The 18,818-nt window shown below is 44.7% G+C and overlaps 1 protein-coding gene across 1 annotated transcript in view; it reads right to left on the reverse strand.

The window, feature by feature from the left end:
• LOC147703577 (uncharacterized) overlaps positions 1-18,818 on the reverse strand; it is a 328,904-nt gene that overhangs the window by 214,518 nt on the left and 95,568 nt on the right. Inside the window, exons 3-5 of the mRNA XM_086929517.1 lie at positions 12,994-13,056; positions 12,424-12,486; positions 11,814-11,876 (exon numbers count right to left, since the gene is read on the reverse strand). Of these exons, the coding sequence (XP_086785643.1) occupies positions 11,814-11,876; positions 12,424-12,486; positions 12,994-13,056 (189 nt within the window). The remainder of the gene's footprint in view (positions 1-11,813; positions 11,877-12,423; positions 12,487-12,993; positions 13,057-18,818) is intronic.

An 18,818-nucleotide genomic window follows, 5' to 3' on the forward strand; every position in this document is an offset into this window, starting at 1 on the left:
TTGACCCTTCCATCTCTCTCGCTTCCCCAACTCTTAGCCCTATCAGTAGCAGTGCTCTTGAATTCATCTCTCTTGAGCTGCAGGGGATGCATTATATCTGGGTTTGGGTCTACAGCAAGTTTGCCCTTAAGGGAGAGAATATCCTTCTCGAGGGCCTCAAGATCTTTTTGCTTTTCTTTTTTTAACTGCAGCAATTAATGAAAGAGCCTGTCCCCTGATAACGGTCTTAAACGCCTCCCACAAGGTGAGGGGGGAGTCAAGGGAGCCCTGATTCTACCGAAAGTAGAGGTCAATTGCGATCAGTAGACCCTTGTGGACCGCTGGGTTACGGAGGAACCAAGGGTTTATGGCCGCAGTTACGCCCACACGTGTATTTCCCTGGACCAATCGGGTCCACACCGGGGAGTGGTCCGAGATTCCCTGAGCAAGATGTCGGATCTCACGTATATGAGTGGCCTGATCCGCAGGAGTCAGGAGATAGTCTATGCGAGAGAAGCTGTGGTGTGCTCCAGAGAAGAATGTGTATTGGACGTCGCTAGGGTGGAGTGTACGCCAAACGCCAGATAGGCCAAAAGACTCCAGAAAGTCCGGAAGCCAGCGATGTGAGGGGCCAACATCCCAGGAGGGGTGACGATTAAGGAATCCAGAGCAAACAGCGTTACAAACTCCTCCTAGCGGTAGGAGAGCGTCAGGCAGGGAAAGCAACTGAGTTCCGGCAGCACGTATATCAACATTAGGGTGAGTATGTTACCCTCCCACTGGCCCATCACTGTGGCATGTCTACCCACTCGTCAGTACGTATTGTGTGCATTTGAAAGGGAAAGGTGTTTTTGATAAGTATTCCCGCCCCCCTGGATCCACAAGTGAACCCAGAATGAACTACCAGGTTGTAACCCAACCTGTTCAATGCTCTACAGGAATTGCCCACAAGGTGCGTCTCCTGAAGGAAGACGTCTGGAGTGTGGCATTTAAGATATTGGAGGACTAAGGTATGCTTAACCCTGTCGCCAAGCCCGTTGACGTTCCACCTCATCAAGGTGAAAGTCCTATCCCACTGCGAGTCCATAGGTAGTGTCAAGTGTAAATCTGCCATTGAAGGTCATCACAACTAGTGCCGCTGAACTAACTGGAATAATCAAACCCCCCACCCACTCCCAACTTCAAGCACCCTGCCCTGCTCCCCTGCACCATGGGCTTACAACTACCCATAAAGTAACCTGCAGTGTGCCTGTCGCCCAACCCTAAAGAACTAAGTGTTTAAATGTGGGGATAGAGGAAGAAGCTCCATCCCTCTGCCCAACCACCATTGCCAATGTCAATCAGCATCAAACCCTGCATCGGACAGCCCACAGTGCCCCCTTATGGGAAAAGGTGGGCCAGCGGGATGTCAAAGAACTGTCAATGTACCTTCTGTTCATAAGAGCCACTCCAGGATGTCGGACCAAATCCGCTCCAGATCCAAGACGCAGCACCGGACCGAGATAACATGGATAAGTCCGCTTATAGTCCCACCAGAGCAAGCTCAATGGGCATTATGTTCAGCCGTGTCTCTCCAGCCTTACAACCAGTCTGCGACATCTTCAGGACGCTCGAAGAACCATGGTTTACCATCTGCCTCGACCCTTAACTTGGCCGGGAAGAGCATGGCGTATTTTAGACCCTTATCTCTAAGTTTCTTTTTGACGGCAAGGACGAATCTTCTCTGTTTCTGGATAGCCTGGGTGAAATCTGGAAAGAAGGAAATAACTTCGATGTCGTATTTAAGAGGAGAAGCTGCACTGAAGAATTATGACCCGTTCCCTGAAGTTAAGCAGCCTCACCAGGAGGGGACGGGGGGCCCCAGGCTTCGGACGTCCCCCAGGGACCCTGTGCGCCCGCTCCACCACGAAGAACTTCAACAGGCTATTGGGGCATAGATGTTTGAGTATCAATTCCTCAACAAAGAGGTCTGGTGACTGTCCCTCCGCCCTTTCTGGCACTAAGATAATGCTCACGTTATTGCGCCGGGAGCGCCCCTCGTATTCATCCAGCTTGTCCTCCGCGTACTTACGGAAGGTTTGCAGGTTATGGAGTTCAGTTTGGATCTGTGAAACGTCCTCGACCAGGTTGGATGTAGTCAGTTGGAGCTGCTGGATCTTTTTTCTCATTTTTGCAAAGTCCGCTCTGGTGAGGGTCATCTCTACTTCCATGGCATCAGTCCTCTGCTCCATCGAGGTGCGAACTCCAGCTATTGCCTCCATGACGTCCTTCAAGGAGAGGCCAGGTTGGCCGTTTTCCATGTCTTCCAACTGCTTGTCTCGGGAGGAGCCCGCAAAAACAGGTGCTTTGGAGAAGGTGTATTTGTCCAGCCTGCTCTGCTCTGACTGCTTGGTGCCCTTTCCACTCATGCTTACTGTGCATCTGTTTTTTCGTGCCTAACAGCCTGTTCGTAGGACACACCGGTCCCGCCTCAAACCCGCAGGTGTGACTCAATCCGGGAGTAGTTCATGTCTGTGGCAGCCCTGGTTGGGATTGCGCAAGTCCTTGTCTCCTTCCACCACACCCCCACCGGTGATGTGCCCTACGGAAACAATGGTAAGCTGGGGGGGCCCAACCGTGTACTCACGGATCTCAGTGTTGCAGGTCCAGTAACGGGGTCCAGCTCTAGGGGGCTGACCTGTATCTCCGTGATCAGCGCCCATATGTCAAGTCGAAATCCACTGGTTCCTGAGGTTGCGAGGCCCAAGGCAGGCACAGCTGTCTGGGTACTCAATGATTATATCTAAGTTTCCACCTCCTCCACAAGTCGAGTGTCCAACAGTGAATACCTCACCGCAACACAGAAGGGCCCCAATTCGCTCACAGCTCTCCTCCCTATACAATGTCCGCCCAAGATTGGGCCGTCACGCTCCCCAACGTGGTGTTGCAGAGCTCAAGAGAACAGGCACTGGCTGGGGGGAGCCCTCGCTGATTCAGCTGCCCCGGGTTCATCCCCGAGGCAGGTCAAAGTTCCCAGCGGGCGCCCGATCAGCTACACCAGAGGCCCCCAACGGTGATGTGCCCTTCGCAAATCACCTGTTCCTGCTGCCTAGCACCAAAACAGGTACCTTGCATCATGTGCAAGGGTGCCTGAATTATGGGCAGGATTATTTTTGTGCAGGAAGGGATACCTTCCTGAACAAAAACAAACATTAGAGGCATATTTCTCCTTCTATGTGTGCTGCAGAACACCATTGACAAGTAAATAGCTGCCATCTTGGTTCTTCTTCCTATCAAGCTTAACAAAGGTAGATTCCTATCTATGACAAGTACCACTCCACTATGTTTAAATTAACTAGAGGAGCAGAACACTAGGGGGTATTGTTTGTGTGTAAATTTCATTTTCCCCAGTTGATTCACATGCCTTTCTCGTAACCCTTTATGTTCCCTTTCCGTGAATTGCTAAATCTTAGTACGTTTAGTGAGCACATTGAGTCCCTTTACATTTAAGGATAGGATCTTAACCACAGAGAAACTCCTGTATGATGGTGAGCTTATTTAGGTCTACGCAGCCTGCTCCCTCTATCAAATCTCACCTTCCATCTATGGAAAGTGTTAGAGTGTCTCTCAATGAAATAGCGAAAGGTACAACATCTTCCCTTTGTCTTATACTCCCCAATTTCCTCCAACAATAACAAATAAGATAAAACAAATGTGAACTAACAGTAAAGCAGTCTCATGGTTCACTCGAGGCAGCTAGCTAATCGCCAGGGTCTCCACCCTATCCATTGGGGTCAACTTGTGAACTTGCAATGTATGAGGATCCAAATGGAGCTGAACATGAGGAATCCCTGTGGGAGCATGGACACTGCAAAATCTTATAACACTGCCTGGCAGATGTTTTTGTTGGGACGGCATGTTGGATCTGAGGTGCCCACCTCAAAGATTCCTTTCCTGAGTTAGTGTAAGTTCATCGAGATTTATCTGTTTAGACCTATGAAGTGATACCAAAAGGGAAAAGCTACCTGTATCAGATTTTATTCTTTATCAACTAGTCTGTCACTGGCCGCCTCTGCTGGTATTTGAGAAGAGTAACTGGGCTCACATCCTGGAATGTGTAACAATGATATCGATTGATGTTGTCCTATATAGTATTTAACTCAGGTTGCTTTTGAAATGGTCTCTTTGAATTTGTATAACTTTGCCAAGATTTCATAAGGTCCACTTGTTTCTTGAGTGCATCTTGGGCCCACATGGTGCACTCAATCTGGTTGAATCTGTTGATGTTCAATTCCGCCAATGGAGGCAAACAAGTTTGTGGTGTAGCACTTAATGTCCAAGCCCTCAGCTTTCTCACTGGGTCTATTTTTCAAGTCCTACATTTTCTCACCATTACATTTTTGCACATGTTGAGCCATGGATTTGTCCATCAAAGGGCAGCTTTTGGCCTGTAGGGTTACCAATTGGATGTCCACCTCATCCACCCTAGTGCCTGCCGAACCGACATTGGTTCTGAGTGCTGCTATCTTTTCCCCCAGGTTAGATCGTAAGGTCACACATTTTCTGGAGATTTTGGACTTGAGGTCTTACTGCTGTTCAGTCTTGAAAGTTTGCAAGCTTGACAGTTGGTCAGCTTTTGTGAGAGCCATGGCATTAGGTTTCCCCATATTGTTAGAATGTAGGTGGTCTTCTGCAGATTTCCCTCATAAAGATTGGGTTACTTTACATAAGCCTGTGTCTTTCTTCTGGACTTGTTGCTTGGATGGCATGGATAGGGAGAGAAGAAAAAAAACTCCCCACAATGGTTGATAAAGTCCCAAGATCTAAAAGCTCATGTAACTTCACACAAATTTGGGAGCCACCAGTCTCTCCTCTTCCATGCACCAGAAGGGTTCAGACTGGCAATAGGTGTACATGAGGAAAAGGGAAATCTCAAGGCGAGCTGGGCCAGGCCAAATCCCTATTCCCTTGGGGTACATCGTTAAGGTGTTGCTGTAGATCCTAGTCTTCAAATTTCCATCACCCTATGCTAGATGAGGCAAGCTAGGGGGGTGCAAATTCCACCTTTGACAAGCACGAATACATTGGGGAGGTGCCAGGCAGCCCGGAACCTAAGCTCTCTGCTAAATGTTTCATTCAAATTCTCTCTGATGGGAACGGGGCTTCGCAAGGGTGCCTCACATCTAGCTTCTTCCCTACCCACACACAGAAGTCAGCTTGATTCTCTCATCTCCGCATCTCAGGTCCACACAAGCGGATGGGAGGGCCTTTTTTGAGCCTTGCGTCCCTGTACACTCTCCCAAAATCCAAAAAGAAGGCCCACAGTCTCCTAACACAAATGTCACCAAGTCAGTTTGCAGCCCATTGCTTCTACACCCCTAGGATTTTAGTGGTCTCAAGAGCCGTCAGGTGTTCACAATGGCCGGTCACGCTAAGGAAAAAGGGGCAGACATCACCTCCATTAGGATCAAGTGCGGGCCACTCCACATCACCCCTCTCACCTTGCATTTGGGTAGAGATCCCCATGGAGTCTCTTTACTGCACAGCGTGATGACAGGTGGCCACCAGTAATTGGCATTTTCATTCCTCTCACAGGTCTGATGGACTCCAAGCAAGCAGTGCCATCTTGGAACCTGTGGCGTCCCACACTTGGTCAGCAAAGACCTTCCTGATGCCCGTATGAGCTGGCTGCTGTGTGTCAAACCTAAAGCAGGCCATTGTAACGTCAGGTTGTGGGTTCAACAGCGGTAGGCAACAGAGCCCATTGACTGCCCCCCACAGGTCTGGATCATGGATATCATGGATATCAGCTACAACAATGTGTAGTAATGGACAACACTACATTGAAGGTAAGTGAGTTCTTTATTTCTTGGTAAAGCTCAAGGATGTCGTCAGCTGTCTTCACTCGGTGGCGCTGCTCTGTCAACATTCCAGAGCGAGCGCCGCTTGACAATAGGAACATACCAAGTACAGTAATAAGGGAGGGGGTAAAGGGCACAGGGTGGGGAAAGGGCAAGGGGCAAGTTACAACACTTCATCCTCCCTATAGAACAGACAATAGAAAGGGAAAATTATGCAGGCCTAAACAGAGACCTAAAGTAGCTATCTCATTACAAACTGTTTTTGCCATTGGGGGGCGTGCCTTTGCCTACCACTTCTCCTGTCCACTCTGGTCTCCCCTCTGATGTCTCCACCCTCATACCTAGCGGTGTGTGGCCTGGAAACCTCTCTCCCTGCTGGCACAACCCTATCCTGGCTCCACATTCTTCCATCTTCCATGACTACTGAATTCTTGTTGAGAGTCTTAATAGTGCTGGGGGCATAGAATTTGTCTCCTCCAATTCTCAGTCTTTCCGGTTTTTTTATATACACTCTTTGACCTGGCTGGAATCCTCTCTCCTTGGCTCCCCACTTCTTGTCATACCAATCTTTGTATTTGCGTTGGCTGGCTTCAATCTTCCTCTTGATCACCTGGGGGTCAGCTTCCATTATTTGACTTCTTCCCATCCAACTAGGTGTGAGCTTAGTGCCTGCTTTCCTTCCTCTCAGTAGCTCGAAGGGTGTGCATCCTGTGGTAGACTTGGGTGTGGTATGGTAGGCCCACAGCATGTCCCTTAACGCTTCCTCAATGTTCCGTCCCGCTTGTTTTGCCAGTTGTATGCACTCTTTCACCATGCGGTTTACTCTTTCCACCTTGCCGTTGGCCTTGGGGCAGTACAGTGGCGTGCGGACATGTGCAATGGAACAGTCCTTGAGGAATTCCTTCATTTCTTCAGATATAAGTTGTACGCCATTATCCGTCACCAGAGTCTCGGGCACACCTTCTCTTGAGAACACCTCTCTCATGAACTCAATGATCGTTCGGGTGTTCACGTTGTGGACTACCTTGTAGGTCACCCAACTAGAATAGTAGTCCACCATGACAATGAGGTACCAGTCTTGGGACCCTCTTCCCTGTATTGGCCCCGTTATGTCCAAGCCGAGCTTGTTCCACGGGGCTTCAGGTACCTCCACAGGTGCCAAAGGTGCTCTTCTCACGGTCTTGGACTTGTCGCTCAAGCTGCATGCGTAGCAATCACGCACTTTGTCCTCCATCTCACTGTCCATCATAGGGAACCAGTAGTCCGTACGAAGTCTGGCTTTGCTCAGGCTCCTTCCTAAGTGACCTTCGTGAGCCAGCTCCACTATTTGGTTTCTCAGGGTTTCTGGAGGAACTAGTTTTCCGGACTTCAATATTAAGTCTCCCTCCACTGATAGATCCTCTCTCACGTTCCAATATGGCTGGATCTCGCTCTCCATGTCATTGCATTTTTTCGGCCAGCCCATGAGTATGAACCTCTTTACTTTCTTCAGAGTCTCATCCTGACCCATTTGACTTTTCCATGTGTCCTTTTCTATGGCTGCTAAACGCAACTCCAGGACTGGGTCACCTCTAATCTTCTCCTCCGCTTCTTCCTCCGCCGGCGCTCTCGACAGGAAGTCAGCTACCCTGTTCTGCTGTCCTGGAATGTATGTCACTCTGAAATTGTAAGCTTGTAATCCTACAGCCCATTTGGCTATACGCGGCGTCATACTCTCCATATCTTTCTTTGTGAATAAAGAGACTAACGGTTTATGGTCAGTCTGCACTTCGAAAGGAGTTCCCCAGATGAAGAATTTGTAGTGGCAGACCGCCCAGTAGACCGCTAGTGCTTCTTTCTCTATGGTAGAGTAGTTTTTTTCTGATGTCGTGAGAGTTCTGGATGCAAAGGCCACCACCTTGATTTTGCTTCCTTCTCTTTGTGCTAGGGTGGCCCCTACCCCCCGGTTGCTGGCATCCGTAAAGATGATAGTCTCTCCATTTGGGTCAAACTTCCCAATGAATGGGGCTTCGATGATGGCCTTCTTGATGTCTTTCATTGCCGTCTCTTGATCCTTGCCCCAATTGAAAACACTGTCTTTTTTAATCAAGTCTCTTAGAGGCTGTGACACCATCGCAAAATCTTTAATGAACTTGGCCATGTATTCAGCCAGCCCCAGGAATGACAGAATGTCCTCTTTAGACTTAGGAGTAGGAGAATCTCTCACCGCCCTGATCAGGTCACTCTTGGGTTTGATCCCTTCTTCAGAGAGGGTGTGACCTAGGTAGTCTACGGCACACACACCTAACTTGCATTTAGAAGGTTTAGTGGTAAACCCCACATCTCTCAATTTCCTGAGTACCTCCTTCGCCATTTCGTTGTGCTCCACTTCATTGCCCCCATAGATCAGTATGTCATCTTGGAAGCAAAGGGTGTTCATGCAGTCCTTTAGTACATGTTGCATGACTCTTTGGAAGGCCGCAGCTGCCGACGCCAAACCAAATGGCATGCGCAAGAACTTAAAGTTTCCAAACGGGGTAGTGAATGCAGTGAGCAGTTGAGAGTCCGGGTGTAGTCTGATTTGATAATAGGCTGACGATAAGTCTAGCACACTGAAATATTTTGCTCCCTTAATAGTGCTCAACATTTCGCCTATTCTGGGAAGTGGATATCTGTCCACCAGGATGTTGGCGTTAAGGCTCCTCAGGTCCACACAGAGCCTAATGGTATTCCCTCCATCTTTCGCCGTGATCACAATCGGGGCCAACCAAGCTGAACTTTCAATCTCTTCGATGACTCCCTGACAAATCAGTCTCTGAAGTTCCTGCTCCAGGGGTTCTCTCATGCGCAAAGGTATGGATCTTGTCTTATGCACCACGGGTTCTGCCCCCTCCTTGAGAATGATCTTGTGCATATAATTCTTAAACACCCCTAGATTGTCACTGAAAACCTCTTTAAACTCTTCCATGAGGTTACCTGCTATGCCCAGTGGATCAACTAACAACACCTGTTCTGAGTTATTGGGATCTAAGGTGATGCCTAACTGTTTCTGATGCTTCCAGCCCAACAAAGTGGAGCCCCTGGAGGATACGTACACCTTTCCCACTGTGTGTCTATCCTTAAAGGAAATCTTCATCGTCACCATGCCCTCCAGTGGTATTCTCCCCTCATTGTACCCCTTGGGATTGATGTCAGGTTGTAACAATTTTACAGAGTGATTGGCAAACTTTTCTTCAAAAACATTTTTATCCACCAGGGTGTAGGGTGAACAAGAATCAGCATACATGCTAAATTTGACTCCATCTAGGAGTACATCACATTTGGGATACGAAATCACTTCATCTTCCTCATCCCCACTCAATTGAAAAACATATGATCTCTCCCCATCCTCCCCTTGGGTGGTTTCTTCAATGACATTCACTGACTTGCCTGGCGTCTTACACACTTTGGAGAAGTGCCCCCACCTGTTGCACTTCCTACACTGTACACTCCTAGCTGGACACTTCCAGTTACTTGCCAGGTGGTTGGGACTACCACATTTAAAGCACACGATGGGGCCTGACTTACTACGCCCCCCTTCTTTACTTTTGTCCCCTACTTTACAGACGGTCTCTCCCTCAGAACTAGACTTGTTTTCCGTCCTCTCCTTACTCGCCCCCTCAGTTAATTTCATTTCCCTGATACATCTCGCAGTATGTTCTAGGCCCTTGGCTATGTTAACAGCTTCATCTAAGTTCGGATTCTTGGTGAGTAACTCCTCCTGCGTCTTAGTGTCATTGGTGCATCGCACCAGTTGATCTCTAATTAAAGAGTCGGTGAGTTGCCCAAATTCGCACGTGGCAGACAGCCCTCTCAGTACCGCTACGTAATTGCTCACTTTTTCTTCCCTTTTCTGCACCCTCTTAAAAAACTTGTGCCTCTCCATTACCACATTTATCTTCTCCTTAAAATGTGCCCCCAGTTCCCTGAGTGTACTTTCATATACATTGACACCTTCTTCCACTTCCTCCTGGTCATCATCTACTAGCCTCCCTGTTATGTCTTCATAGATCTTTCTCCCATGAGTACCCAAGTTGTGGAGTAGTATGTGTTGCTTGCGTATATTGGTGTAATTGCTACCGCCTATGGCAATCAGATAAGATTTGAATATGCCTTCCCACCTTCTCCATGGAATGTCAGGTTCACCTAATTCATTTAGAAAGGGGGGAGGTTGACTCATGCCCGCCCCCGCCATTGCCATACAGGTGAGGTATACCTGAAGGAAAAACTTGCCTAATAAACAGACAGCAGAGATGCAGAGGAAATCTAAATAATAATATGAAAACACTGCAATTTATCCCCAGAGTGTCCCCGATAAATATTAATGACTCTCTACATTGTAAACAACACAAAAATATGTGAGAGAAAACAACAATTATGAAGGTTGTAGAAATAGTCCCCTTTCTACTTCTTCACACTGCCTCTCCTCAGACCAATGAGGTAACTGGCCCCCCCCCCCACCACTGGCGGGACCTTCCTGTTGAGGAGACTTCCTTCCTCACAATCCTCTCAAGTCCACCGGCAAGCTCGTGAAATTTCGTTATAAAGGCAGGTGAGCTTCTCCCCTAAATGTGCACATAGCTCTATGTAGCGTAGGCTCGGAACCAAAGGCTTAGACAGGAAATGCAGCGCGATGTGAGTCTCTCACGAGGGAATCAAACTGCCACACCTCGCAGCCCTGACAGAGAGTTCTGCTTTCACTTTCCGCTTCTCTCCGCTGACACTGAGGAGCGTGTTGAACACAGCGCGATGTTAATATTTTCCCTCACGCCGCTATCTGAAAACGAGGGATTCTTCGTAGAAGCAGCTGTTTTCACCAAACACAGCCTGCGCGCTAGACCGTGCCCGACCAGGCACCCGACTTTACCCTTAACGCGCTGAAAGCAAGAGCCCCACTAGACTTGTGAGGAGGGATCCCGGTGCCCGACCCGACACCCGACAAGGATCCCCACCACCCTATTTGACGCAGGGGCTGACTCTGAGGGTACCGACGCTCTTACTTGAAATTGACAAGAGTCGTCTCATCAATCGCTCGTGGTGCCTCAGTTCACTGCTTCAACGCTTGTCTCCGTCAAATCTTCCAGAAGACGTCAGTCACTTCAAATGACAGCAATCACTTCACCAGGGGAACGACATCCGCTGTCCCTGGCACAGCTTTCCCGGTCCTCGTCGCCAAAGAATGTAGTAATGGACAACACTACATTGAAGGTAAGTGAGTTCTTTATTTCTTGGTAAAGCTCAAGGATGTCGTCAGCTGTCTTCACTCGGTGGCGCTGCTCTGTCAACATTCCAGAGCGAGCGCCGCTTGACAATAGGAACATACCAAGTACAGTAATAAGGGAGGGGGTAAAGGGCACAGGGTGGGGAAAGGGCAAGGGGCAAGTTACAACACAATGGCATTCATGGTTTGCAAATAGTCTCCACCCAATAAAAAGGTTATTAAAGTATATATAAATAATGAAACAAAACGTAAAACTGAAATTTTTAAAATGTTCTGTAAGGGTGAAGGAATTTGAAATTGGAGGCTAAAAATTAAGCTGTTATCCTCAGGTTTATTTCTGGGTCCACTGCAAGTGCATCAAACAGAGTATTGTATGGCTGATGGGTTTATTCAATCGAATCTAGAAAAGTTCCACCCTTTTCATTAAAACTAATCTTTCAATGTATTTGTATTTGTCGTGAAGTAATACATTTTAGTATTTGTTTGATGAATACTTGTATCTGCATTTTTGTCAATTATTTTGAGTTTCAAAACATTGAAATTGCATAGGCCATAGTTCTGCTTCCAGTTATGTCTCACTGGGAGGATGATAGATTTTAATAAAAATTCAGTGAGGTTCCCGCATAACAGTAATAATTAAGTAGGGGTCTAGAGAAGTGAAAGGATTAGGAATCGCTCTCTAGAGGAACATGAAATTATTGGCAAACGAATATGGGGAGAATGCAGGTCAAAGAAAATGAAACCAGAAAAAATACCCTGTAGTTCTTCTCTTTTCACTTCTTCTTGTCTTTCTTGTACTTCCTCATGAATTCTTGATCCTTCAAATTAAAAACAAGAACAGGTTAGATTGAAAACTGATAGGAAACAATGAGATCTTGGGATTTAAGATGGGTGGAAGGGCAGAAGCTGCTAGAGGAATAAAACAACTGAAATGTATTTTTATGGAAAGAAAAAAAATGGAAGAAAGGAAAAAGAAATCCTTTATAGAAAATGTTAATACAAAAATCTTCAAACCTGTGAGGTAATGGAAAAGCTTAATATATATAACTGCAAACAATCGAAGAAATATTATTTATAGTGCATTGAAGCAACAAAGGAAGAAGAGAAGAAAATAATATCATCATAAAAGGAAAAGAAAAAGATGTAAAAAAAGCAAATAAAAAAGTCAAGACTGATTGACAGCTCTTTATTGAGTGAACCAAAGAAATGTTTACAGCAAGGATGATAGAATAAAGGAATGACTAAATGAAAAGAAGACATGAAAGTCAAAAGATTAGGAATCGCCCTTCAAGAGGAACATGAACATATTGGCAAAGAAATATGGAAAAGGATGCAGGCCAAAGACAATTAACCCAGAAAGAATACCCTGGTGTTCTTCTCTTGTCACTTCTTCTTGTCTTTCTTGTACTTCCTCATGAACTCTTGATCCTTTGAATTAAAAACAAAAGCAATGAAACAATGGATCTTGATAGTTTGAAGGTTGGAAAGAAAACAGCTGTAATTTTGTTTTTATGGAAAGAAAACAAAATGGAAGAAAGGAAAAGTAAATCATGGATAGAAAATACAAATATCTTCAAACCTCTGTGGTAAGGGAACTGCTTTATTTATATAACTGTAAACAATTGAAGAATTAATATTTACATTGCAATGAAGCAACAAAAGAAGAAGAGAAGTGGAAAATAATATAACCATAAAAGGAAAAAAAACAGATGTACCAAAGGCAAATGAAAAAAGCAAAGACTCATTGTCATCTCTTCATTTAGTAAAATAAAGAAATGTTTACAGCAAGGAAGACAGAATAAAGGAAAGACTAAATAAAGAGAAGACATGAAAGTCAAAAGATTAGGAATCACTCTTCAAGAGGAACATAAAGATATTGGCAAACGAATATGAGAAAGGATGCAGGCCAAAGAAAATTAAACCAGAAAAAAATACCCTGAAGTTCTTCTCTTTTCAATTCTTCTTGTTTTTCTTTTACTTCCTCGTGTATTCTTGATCCTTTGAATTGAAAACAAGAGCAGGTGAAATTGAAAACTGATGAAGTAATAGGAAACAATGAGATCTTGGAATTTCGGAAGGGTGGAAAGGGCAGAAGGTGTTAGAAGAATAAAACAACTGTAATTAATTTTTATGGAAAGAAAAAGAATGGAAGAAAGGAAAAACAAATCATGGATAGAAAATGCAAATACAAGACATTGCGGCAGAAGTAACAACAGCTCGCCAGAAGCTGATGGAATTCTGGTGACAGAGGACATGAATGATTATATTGCGGTGGAAACACATGATACAAGGGTAAGTGTCCCACATAAAGCGTAATCTCATTACCCGCCACCTATATTGTCTCCCTACATTACACTTGTCACGGATTACAGAGACTGACCTTTTACCTAGATATTACACTGCAATCAGAACACAGGTTTTCCCTAGTTCAAAATCTCATACATTTTGCATGAGGAGTCTTGGAAGCACAGCAGGACTACCAGCTCCTGTAAAAAATCTATGCACAAAGTTCATGCCCAACGTCATCCTTAGGCCAATTCAGTAATACAGCAAGGTAGGACCCCTGTGGAGATCTATGGGTATATATACATCACATCTTGCTACAAAAATACAGAGGAGACCGAGACTTCCCGGCCAACACACTGACCAGAGACGCTGAGGTTCCTGCATACAGACACTCCAGATCGCAGTGGTCTATTATCCCTCGCTGGGTGTCAACTCGAGACCAGGACGGGGTCCCACAGTCTCTCACTTCAGATAATGGGGTTGACTAAATCCTAGAGGGATTCTTGGCTTAACACCTACATACATGCTAGGTACACTTAGGTATATCTAGTTAGGGAGGCATCGTAGGAGTACGCATCTTTTATCATGTGTTTTATATATTCATATGTATTCATGACTGTAGTAAGATGGTAGAGCTATTCCATCGATTTACCTTTATAGTACTGCTAATCAATTATATCTTATACGGCCCAACGGTTGTTGCTGCTCATCTATTCTACACCAGATTACCAACTATTCAATAAATCATTTTTGAAAATGCCCAGCCTGTTTATTCTATGTATTTTTCTGAGACAGACTACGTGAGCACGAGGGACTGAGTGAAAAGTAGTATATTGTTTCAACAGTCCTGAGGGTTCAGGGTTGTCATGTTTGATGGTTGCCAAGAACTATTCTCTCCTTGGTAAGAGGAGATTCTAGTGGCACTGTGAGCTAGTTGGTACAAGAAGGACAACATACATGGGGGTGATCAGAGTTTGTCTGACACCAATCCTACTGTGTATGTTGTCTAAACACGCACATCCTATATATTTTCTCTAGGAACTACTCGACATAGCACAACCAACGTTGGTTGGGTACTTATTTAACAGTAGAATGTGAGTAGTTCAGTCGTGCTACTCACAGAAATCCCTATTCACAAAACACCAGAGACGTCTGGAGTGGGTAGGCTGAACTCCGCCGGAGCTCATAGGTGAAAACACTATTTATTAGCTCTTCGTTAATCAAGCTTGAAGGACACAGTGTTCCTAAAAATTGGGCAAAACATCCTATCTTGGTTCCTTGAAAGGTTATTTTGTGTTCTAAACATAAAGACTAACCAGGTCTTAGACCCACTAGAACAGCCACTACCACTCTCGGAAGATGAGGAGGATGCAAATGCAATACATATTGCGGCAAATGTTAGAAATAGAATCACCCTGAAACTGCTTTGCATGGTTTAACACCTAGGAGTGGCATAGTAGCTTTCGTGAGTGAGGAAAATGAATCATACAGAAAAGAGGTATTTGATTTGTGGGTTACATTCCCAGCAGTAAAGGCGCCCTACCCCATACAAGAAGAAGAGTGAGACTCGACCCGCTCGGAAGAGAAGGGGTAACATGGCCAATATTAGCGGCCTACACACCACATCCTGACTTCGAAAGAATGTCAGGAGCAGACTTACTCATACTTCACAAGGAATTAATAAAACTTTACAGAAACATGACGCAGTTCGTCATAAGGACTCTTACGCTCCAGCCAGCGATGGTAACAACAAATACAGCTCACGTTTAGAACACAGCAACTAAATTTACACCACAAACATTACATGCAGTAATGGTTAAAATGCCAGCAAAACGTGAACAAATGCCCTTTTGGATACCTCAGAAGATCACACAGCTAGAAGAAGTATTCCCAAATACTAGCCCTTATGAAAAACATAAAATGCTGACTATCTGTTTATCCATGGGGATAACACCACAGATAGAGGATTGTACCTCTTGGGCTACAGTTTTTGTAGCCATATATATACCAGAACGCATGGCTTCCCGTCCTTAGCAGTAATACCCGACATATTATGACAAATACAAAATAAGTACGGAGCAGAGCCTACAAAATAAGTACGGAGCAGAGCCTGCTCTGAACTTAGGGATTAAGTTACTAGGTAACTATGCCCAGATATTAGCCATAATATTAGCAAATATTTCATGGAAATCAGCATCAGTGGCCATCCGCCAACGCGTAAGGGAGTTCAGTCCTTTACAACAGGAACACAGACTACCAAAAATATTAGAAACTGCGTATGCAGAGTTAGGCAGGGACAGTTTGGGTGGAAAAGCATTAAAACCACAATTTATGGGTAGTCCTGAAAAGGAGACTTTGAAACAGAAACCTAAAAGAAGTGGGACACTAACAACAACAAAAAAGGTTACAGAAAACAGATCTCAATCCAGAGGTAGATCTCCACAGGAGCCCCTCTGAAAGGAGGTATAACCTTAGGAATGGGGACAATATTAGGAAACCTGACAGGTATCAGGATACTGATACACGTTCCTCTCGTTCCTTTCAGGGTTCATCAAAAAAACTCTGAGAGGGAAGGACGGTCAGACAGACAAGAAGAGCGTACAAAGACCAGAGGCAAGCAGAACTTTCAAGACTATGCTACCAAAAAAGAAAATAAAGCCAAACCAAAACCGCAGTTCATATAGAAGAAGGTTGCAGGTCTAAAGATCAGACATGCCCAGAATTCTGAGGACTCGACTACTGAACGGGGAATGAGCTCTGACGACGCTAGACATTGTGGCAGAAGTAACAACAGCTCGCCAGAAGCTGATGGAATTCTGGTGACAGAGGACTTGAATGATCATATTGCGGTGGAAAAACATAATACAAAGGTAAGTGTCCCACATAAAGTGTATGAAATTACATTCCAAATGAAGGGGGACAAATGCAGGACAGTTAAAGGTCTCTTTTGGGAGAACCTGTGCCATTCTGTGTGGTGAACAAGATTGGCTGCCTGCATTCGTCATGGATTGCCCTAGGGGAGAAACAGTACTTTTACCAGCATTCTCCGACCATGTTCCCAAATATTTAAAATACACATATGCACGGGAGTAGGCGGTAGCCCAAGCCCCAGCATTAATAAAAATCATGTTGGATGGGATGAGGATAATTCCATTACAAAATACTCCAACTGCACAAAGGCAGTATCCAATGAAGTAAGAAGCTAAGAAAGAGGTCAGGGAGATCTAGATCAACTTGCATACCAAAGAGTTATTAAAACATGCACCTCTCAAATGAATAACCCTTTGTTTCCCGTATTGAACCCAGACAACACATACCGTCTAGTTTTAGATTACAGACATTTAAACACTTGCTCTAAGACATTTGCAGTTCAAAATGCACACAGTGCTGCATTAATGAATAACATTGTGCAGAAGAAATATAAAACAACACTAGATATCTCAAATTATTTTTTTTGCTAAAATATAGCGCCTGAGAGCAGATATTTGACAGCATTCTCAGCGCTAGGGTCCTAGCAGCAATTTTGTCGACTCCCCTAGTGGTATAAATACAGCCTGGGGTTGTTTTCAGCCAGAGTAGCTGAATTACTTCAAAATCTGGATGAGGAGGCATTGTCCTATGAGGATGATATTTATCTAACAGATGATGACCCGGAGGAACATTTGAACAAAGTGCATACCACAATTTTGGGATTTGCCTCTGAGGGTTACAAATTCAACTTTAAAAAATTGAAGATTGCCCATCTTAACGTCCTTTTTCTAGGATATGAGCTTTCAAGTGAAGGGAAAAGACTGGCAGCTAATATTTTAGAAATGTGTGCACTGCTCCAACCTCTAAAATCATAAAAAAATTACAATCAATCTTGGCATTCCTAAACTTTGGCAGAACATACATTTTGGATTACGCGGAACGAGTAAAACCTTTCTACGATTTAATAAAACCCGACTTTTCAGTTAGACAGTGGACACAGGAACACACAAATACTCTTAGTTACTTACAAGCTGACATGATAGCTTCAAAACACTTACAGACACTCGTAAATGTACACAACCTGGTGATCTGTTTAGTTGCAGGTCAATCTGGGTACACCTATCTAACATATAATGAAGGTGAGACAGTACCAATAGCATATAAATCACATTTGTACTCAAATACTGAGATGTGTTTTGCATCAACTGAAAATTGTTTAACAGCAGTACAGACTGCTGTAGTTAGAGAAAGAGCCCTGGCTCAAGGAAAACGTATAATAGTCGTCACACCAGTTCCAACCAGCTGTATGTCGGACAAACGAGACAAAAAATCAAAACACAGATCTTACAACACTGCAGCAGAATGTAAGACAATTGGGACCCTTCTTGTCAAACATTTTATTAATCACACACACACCAAAATTCATTAAGTGGTTAGTACTTGAGAAGATTTCTGTGGGACAACGAGGTGGAGATCTGGGACCTATCCTGCATTTAAGGGAGTGCAAATGTATGTACCTCCTAGACACTGTGGCCAATGAACTTAACAAACAAGAAGGCACGAATGCCCAGCTAGCAGGGTTGTCAACTGAAGAAATCCATGTCATATAGAGTAGACCCTTCTCTGTAATGTTCCGCACACACAACACTTACCTGCATAGTGAAGCAAATCACAAACAAGCCCACTGCTGCCTCTAACATTTTAATAGTCTCTAATCGCGAATTTAATAAGGGCACCTCTTGGTGTGATCATAACGATGTTTTTGATACCCTGAAACCCCTCTACAGTCTGTATCACTTGATTGTTATAGTAATGAGTGTAATTTTCATACATATGAGAGACCATAATTGTATATTATTATGGTTTAGGCAAACCCCTCTACAGTCTGTATCTTTGATTGTTATTGTAATGAGTGTATTCTCCATACATATGAGAGACAATAAGTGTTTATGCTGATGTTTTATGTACTTTGATATCGCAAAGTCGTTGGTCTGACAAACATGTGTCTAATATCTTTTTGCAGACTCTGAGTCCGATTACTTTACTTCACTAATGTTGCCCAGTGCTTGCTATTGAGTGTCTTATCCACAGATTCCCCTACAGGTGTCTCCAAACATCATCACACCGAACCCTTTACATCCCATTTCCCATTTGACAGCGTAACTGTTCCGTTTCCGTAAGGGATAAGTCAGCCCAGCAGTCCATGACGTCTCTCCTCCTTACCATTGGCTGCCAACTGATGAGCCCCCTGCCAGAGCTTTCAGCGGTTGCATCACGCAGTGCACGTACACCTGTTAGCTTCCCCTCTTATAACGTATGTCTGGACACCCGCGCCCATTCTCGAGCCGGACGGCCGTGGATGAGGTAAGCTGCTCCCCAAGCATTTTATTATCTAGCCCCTGACAAGTTTGTTTTTTTGTCCGCACTCGATGAGAGAATGTACGCTAGTCCGTCTGACTTGCAGGCGTTTAATTTAAGATGTCGTGCTTATTTGTCCACAATAG

This window comes from Lissotriton vulgaris, chromosome 7 (assembly GCF_964263255.1).
Source record: "Lissotriton vulgaris chromosome 7, aLisVul1.2, whole genome shotgun sequence".
Lineage (NCBI taxonomy): Eukaryota > Metazoa > Chordata > Amphibia > Caudata > Salamandridae > Lissotriton > Lissotriton vulgaris.